The 7,265-nt window shown below is 36.5% G+C and overlaps 1 protein-coding gene across 1 annotated transcript in view; it reads left to right on the top strand.

The window, feature by feature from the left end:
* Sema3e (semaphorin 3E) overlaps nt 1-5,518 on the top strand; it is a 222,768-nt gene extending 217,250 nt beyond the window's left edge. Inside the window, exon 17 of the mRNA XM_021163140.1 lies at nt 1,121-5,518. Coding sequence (XP_021018799.1) covers nt 1,121-1,573 — 453 coding nt within the window. The 3' untranslated portion in view covers nt 1,574-5,518. The remainder of the gene's footprint in view (nt 1-1,120) is intronic.
* The last annotated feature ends 1,747 nt before the right edge of the window (nt 5,519-7,265 follow it).

Raw genomic sequence — 7,265 nt, forward strand, 5'->3', positions numbered from 1 at the left:
CATACATACATACATACATATATGCATACATACATACATACATGCATACATGCATACATGCATACATACATACATGCATACATACATACATACATATATGCATACATACATACATGCATACATACATACATACATACGTACATGCATACATACATACATACATGCATACATACATACATGCATACATACATACATACATGAATACATACATACATACATACATGCATACATACATACATACATACATGCATACATACATACATAAGCTGGAAGAGGAAACAAGGTGGTAGTACTAGGAATGAGAGCAGATAGAGTTAGGGAAGGGAATATTTGTTTTTTTTAAGTATTCTGGCTGTCCCCATCATATGCCCTCAAAAGTATAATGTCTGCTTGAACTATGACACATCTTAAAGGCTTTATTAAATATTTAGAAGAATAGAGGAATGCATACATTTGTGTTCTTGTAGCCTTAATTCATATATGATCTTTCGATGTTTGAAATAAGACATTCTAATATTGTTGAAAATTTTCACAAATAAGAGATTTAAAAGTCTGCATACTCTTAAAATTATTCTTTAGTATGATGCTTTTTTTCCATTGAAATCACTGTCTCCATAAGATAATATGGGACAATAACTATAATGTGTGTGTGTGTGTGTTTGTAACTTTCTTCTTATTGCACTGTATGTCATATAATAATTTCATATCCCAACATTTAATTCAAATGTTTCCAATACTTTTTCTGCATTGTACTACTTCGGGATGCTGTTTTGGCATACTTGACTGGGACATATCATCGATGTAATGAAAGCATCTTTGCTTCCTTGTGCTGATATGGATTGTTTTTCTCCCCTTTAATGAGATTCATTAGGGAGAAAGGTCTCTCTTGCGCCTGCTAGTGACTTCTTAATGTATTGGTGGGAAATGACCTCACTATCATCCATAAATGTAGTTTCCAATTTAAATAATCACTTGGTACATTTGTAGACCACCATAATTGTATGGTGTGATCACGAAAGAGAAAGAGTATTTAACGGGAAGAAACCCAGGTTGATATTTTCTGGACTATACGATACTCGTTGCTATTTACTTATTTGTTCCTTTGATTTTGGTTTTTCAGGTGAAGACGGATGACAGAGTTGTCAAGATGGACTTGGGCTTGCTCTTCCTCAGAGTACGCAAGTCAGATGCAGGGACCTATTTTTGCCAGACAGTAGAACACAATTTTGTCCATACTGTGCGTAAAATCACGTTGGAGGTGGTCGAAGAGCATAAAGTGGAGGGCATGTTTCAGAAGGACCATGAAGAGGAAAGACATCACAAGATGCCCTGCCCTCCCTTAAGCGGTATGTCTCAGGGGACAAAACCCTGGTACAAGGAATTCTTGCAGCTGATTGGCTACAGCAACTTCCAGAGAGTGGAAGAATACTGCGAAAAGGTGTGGTGTACAGATAAGAAGAGGAAAAAGCTTAAAATGTCTCCCTCCAAGTGGAAGTATGCCAACCCCCAGGAAAAGAGGCTTCGCTCCAAAGCTGAGCACTTCCGCCTGCCCAGGCACACGCTGCTCTCCTGAGGACGCCCTCTGCCGGCGGCTGAGGAACCTAGGATGGAAACATTTTTTTAAAGGGGGGAAAAAAAGACTGAAAGCATGCAAAGTCTTTCCATTATTTCAAAGAACTTCCTGTAGTACTGAGAGGCTGGGAAGGTGTTTTAAGTTATTCTGCATACTCATCTGACTGTACAAACATCTCTCTCACAGTACTTAAACGAGTGTATTGCTTTAAAAGGCTTCACGTATTTATCAACATATGATCGGGCTGTAATTTTGAGCTTGCTTTTCAGGGAAATTATTTTGCCACTGGGATATGTATTATAATTATAATATTAAAGAAAAGGTTATAGGTTTTCATAATCAAGAAAAATGTAAAACTCTTTCTGGAGTTTTTTTTTCTTTTTTCTTTTTTTTTTTCCTCTTTGTAGCCATAAGGTAAAATATACAGAATATCAGAACTGTAGAATTCTCGTGTGAGCTTTCTGGTCAGTTTTTTTTTTTTTAAGCCATAAGTTTTATGTAGCTGTGTTGTGGTTGCTATAAACTGTACAAGAAACCTGCGACCCATCCATTTTGAGGCTTGTTCTCTTCATGAAACACTCACTAAACTATATTAAAACTATTTCTGTTTAATAAACAAGACATATTTTTTAAATTTCACTTCAGTGTGGAAGGATGGAAGATAGCCTCTCAGAAAGATATTTTTAAATATTTTCAAACCATGAAAGTAGAATTCTGTTAAAAAGGTCTGTGCTTCCCTCTTGTGGTAAAAGGAGGCATTGCATCTCTCAATGCCGTTTCCATAATTTTCCTGCAATGACTTGAAAACAAAATGTATGAGTAGATACATCTAGTTCATTATTCAGAAGACTCAACTAAAAAAATAATTTTATATAATAATTTAATATGGAAATAGCATGTTTCTGGTTAATTCATTACTTCACAACACAACAAAGATGTTAACTGCATTTGAGCTTTGAAATAGTAGAAAGTACCTTCCAGTCCTACCCTGAGACAAGACACTCTGAAAGTGTACTTTACCCGCAAAGAAATTATCAAAGCATTCTTTCTCAGAAATGAAATCTTCCTAGTTTATATTTACTTCTTGGATTCGTTTTACTACTGACATCTTTAGAGAATCATTATCTTTGTCTTATGAAGATAATCAAAATTTATATTTTTCAGAATGTTTATTTCTTGAGATTTTTCTTCTCTGTATTTTAAAGAGTTAGCAGCTTCCATTCTAAAATATGAGTTTTATGAGACTTTTCAGTTCGGTAAGAGTAAAGCAAGTGGAGTGTTGTAAGAACAATTATGAATATGCATTCAGACTTAAATTTAACTATTTATGTCAGCCATCTCAGTATGCTATATAATTAAGAATATAAAGTGTTGAGAACTTCTAATGGATTTCTTTTTCTGTCTAAAATTAGTGAGTACATAAATATTCCACAATTTTGAAATTTTAAAATTTTGGAAATTTTAAAGTCCAGAATTTCTAAAACATCTAACTAGTATAAATAAAGAGAATGTTGACATCCTCTGAAAGTCCACATGTTATTGACTGTAGCATCCACTGTGTGCCATTGTTCTCCAGCAATAGTAGTTGGCAAAAGGGAGTATTCAAAGCTTTTAAAATACTGTAGTTTATGAACACAAAGGGGGGAGGGAAAATTGGTGAATTAAAACCAAAAACACATCACTAGTTCCTAAGGAAGTGATATGTCTGGAATATTACAAGAGGGCAGAAAAATCTATGGAGAAGTTTTTTTGTTATTGTTTTGTTTTTGTTTTTTTGAGACAGGGTTTCTCTGTATAGCCCTGGCTGTCCTGGAACTCACTCTGTAGACCAGGCTGGCCTCGAACTCAGAAATCCGCCTGCCTCTGCCTCCCAAGTGTTGGGACTAAAGGCGTGTGCCACCACGCCCGGCAGGAGAAGTTTTCAAATGGCCCTTCCACTTAGCAAATTACAGGTAAGGGGAGAGTTTTATCTTAACAAATAACATAAAAATAAAAACAAAATAAAGTAAAAAAAAAAAAAGGAAATCAAACATCTATGAGTACATCATTTTAACCTTAACTCTCTGATAGGCAGCTAAAGAGGAAATGATCTTGTTGTGAGCTAAGTAGAATTCAAAGAGTTTTTTTTTTTTTTTTTTTTTTACAACTTGAACAGTAAATGCAAATGAAGACCATTGAATTAAAAATCAGACATTAATCAAAAAGTAATCTAAAATATACTGATTTAAATAAACATGATAAAATTTCGAGGGCTTGGATCCAAATCTAGGGAGAGCAGTAAATTATATATAAATATGTATTTATATGTACATATTGTCATGTATTATACATCCTCCTGCACACCCATTTCTGGTAAGAAAACTGGGAACAGACATAGAGAGACAGCCAGAGAGACATACAGACTGGGGGAGAGAGAGAGAGAGAGAGAGAGAGAGAGAGAGAGAGAGAGAGAGAGAGAGAGAGAGAGAACAGGTTCCAAGGATATAACTGATGTACCACTGTTTCTGTCCCTCTTTCCTCTGACCATTCTTGCATGTAGACCTCCAAGAAGTGTAAGGTGCATCGCTAACCCCTCTCAAAGTTCATACCAACAGAACACAAATCTACAGAAACAAAACTGTTTTGAAAATCTGAACCCTGCTACATAAGCATCACTAGTCTTTTGTTGGGCCTATGGGGTTAGAACTCAAGACTCTCCTTTGAAAAGAATTCTTTTGAAAAAAGCTATGATGATTCCACCATGAACTCAGGTATCTGTAGGACTCTATAAAAGTAGGAGCTCACCTTGAGATGTCCAGACATGACCTTGGCAAACAAAATATGTCCCCAAAATACATAGCACACCCAAGAACCTAGCCTCCCATCCTTGTTCCAAAGAGGCCCTTGTGTATAACTAGTTCCCTGCTTCCCCAGGTCTCATGGTACCATCTAAAACAAGTAGGCACTCCCTCAACAAAATACAAACTACCCCTACAGAACCAGGCGCATGAAGAACACCACACTTAGAAAGATATCAAGACTTTGGAAATATCTCTTCTTTTGTTTTAAATGTGAATATTGCAGGGAGAAGTTTCCAACATTGATAAACAGGCAGGAAAACAGAAATAAGTCCTAATAAATCCAGAGCAGGGAATGAAAAGTCTACACTTGCTTTGTGAATTTCAATGCACATAATATATGGTAACATTATGTTAAGTGTCTTCCTTTCCACAATTGACTACATCAATAGGACATTTTACGGAGTATATAACAATTGTTGTGGGGTGTAGGGTTTTGTAAATCTTCATAGTAATTATGAATATTTGTAAAATTTGTACAATATGACAAATCATTCTGGCTGTTAGTCTGAAGCATGAGAGAAACAGCAGTTGTTTCCTTAAAAATGATATATTTAGCCTCTCAAGCATATGGAGTACTTAATGATATATAGATACTTTATATCCCAGGTAAACATCACACTCTTGTGATCAAAACCAGTCACTGGTTCCTTCAAAATATACTGCTTGGTTTCCAGGCCAATGATTACTGATCTGGGTCAGATACAATTGCTATGTTCCTTATGAATGCTCTTTTGCTTGTTGTAGCATTGTTTGAATTGCTGGTTGGTTATCTTACGGTCTTGGAAGAACAGCGTTAATAGCCACCTTCATTATACATAATATGGCTTAGCTCTGACTAGAGCACAATACTGGGGTGTCTTTGTCTCTATGGTATCTGTTGTCTCTTTTACAGTCTGTAAAGCATGTGCCATATTGTTTCTTTCCACTGATGATAAGCTCTGAGACTCATTCTTACCTGGTAATGGGCTACAAGGGACCAGTGACTGTGTGTCTCCTTGACTATCATGTAGAGCCTCCACCCAATACTACACAAAGTCTGTATTATTGAATGGAATTTCTATTTCATTTGACTTAGATGAAAAAGAAATAAATATTCTCCAAAGCACTAAGTGCTATCAGAGAAGTACTTTCTACCTTCCTTATTCTACCCTCCCTGCCTTGCTCCATTCTTTTATTCCTCCTTTCCTCTTCCCTCTCTTCCTGCCTACCTGCTTCCATCCCTTCTTCCTTTCTTTCCTTCTTCCTTTTCTCCCTTGATCCCTACAATCCTCCTGTCATCTCTTGATTTTCCTTCCCTCCCTCCTTCCTATTTTCCCAGTTGAATGTATTTCATCCATCCAGCCTGATGTGAGCTCTGAGGCCCAGCTGAAGCACTTTCTTTAACTTAGAGAAGAATTCAATGTTCTTTCCGAGAAATTGTTGTCAATTTTTCCAAGAAGGAAAAAAATATCATTAATCTCTCTTTATAGCAGAGGAGTTTATTTAGGCCATGCTAGTTTTCTAGAAACATCGGGGTTGGGGGGGGGTATCCTTTCAGCATTCTATTCTCCAGACAGAAGTTGGAAAATGAGCATGCCCCCAAATAGCAACTATTTGTGAGTTGGGTGGTAGGAGATTACTAAAAGCCTCAAGTTCTCTTTTAATGTATCCAAACGTCTGTCTTCCCTACTATATTTTTAGAGTAGGGAGAGATTGTTTAAATAAAATTTCAAATTAAAAGAATCTCTATTTGAGAGGTTTGTTTTGTAGTCAAATTTTATGCTGTTGGTATGTACAATGTTTAAAATAATTTGGTGCCAAATTCAGGAATAGTGGGAAAATCATTGTGGCTCTGCCATGCTGTAAACAGTGCATAACTTGAGTATGCAAACATACAGCTATCATCTCTAAGAAAATAGGAGAGAGTTTATCCTGGAACCCGATATGAGTGACCACTGACTTGGAGCAGGGATTTGAGTTACTACAAGTACCTTGTTCTACTGTAGTCACAGAGTCACAATGTTTTTATAGTAAGAAAACAACAGAAAGCAACAGATCAAGCCTTCTTCAAATATATTGGTGGAAAGAATTGGCTGGCCAACTACAGACAAGTGAGGACATATGAGCTGTGCATTTCAGATATGGTCTGATGGCATTCTTATTAACGTTTAGCCGAGTGCAAAGTAGCAGTCTGTTAATATACTCTAAAAGAATTTACCTGATAGCCACAAATATGTGAGTCAGAGATCCAGCCAATGAGTAGCTAGCTATCAAAGGGATAAAGATACTCCGAAGTAATTTGATTTGAGCCTGCAACATTTTCATTCTCCACCATCATGTTAATCATGTTAATCAATCTTGTAGAATCGTCAATGTAGGTCTGGTAACTTGTGGAGTTTAGGTTTAAGGTCTATACTTGAAACTTGCATATTTCTATGTGTCATTCAAGGCCTACTATGTAGGCCTCTTTTATGTGTAGCACTTGATGAGACCATCTAAACTTCTCAATGTGTATAATGTCTTTAGTAAAAAGGAAAGGTTTTGTTAATTAAGCAAGAGGTTTTGTTTAAATGAATGTCTTTGCTAGTTTTGTTTCTGATATATGGGGTCTAATCCAGAGCCTCAGACAAGCTTGGCAATGACTCATCTATCCTCTGGATTCTAAATAACAATGGCAGATGTTGAATGAGGTTCAGACTGGAACCTCCCCATAATCTCCTACTGCACATAAAGCAAATTCAATACCTTATATAGCTTGGTGTCCTTGGAGGACTCCCAAATGTGGGAATAGGTGAGTGTCTGACTCTTTTACATACTCTTGGGACCCTTTTCCTCCTACTGGGTTGCTTGTGTATTTGTGATATGAGCATTTG

The sequence above is a fragment of the Mus caroli genome, chromosome 5, assembly GCF_900094665.2.
Source record: "Mus caroli chromosome 5, CAROLI_EIJ_v1.1, whole genome shotgun sequence".
Lineage (NCBI taxonomy): Eukaryota > Metazoa > Chordata > Mammalia > Rodentia > Muridae > Mus > Mus caroli.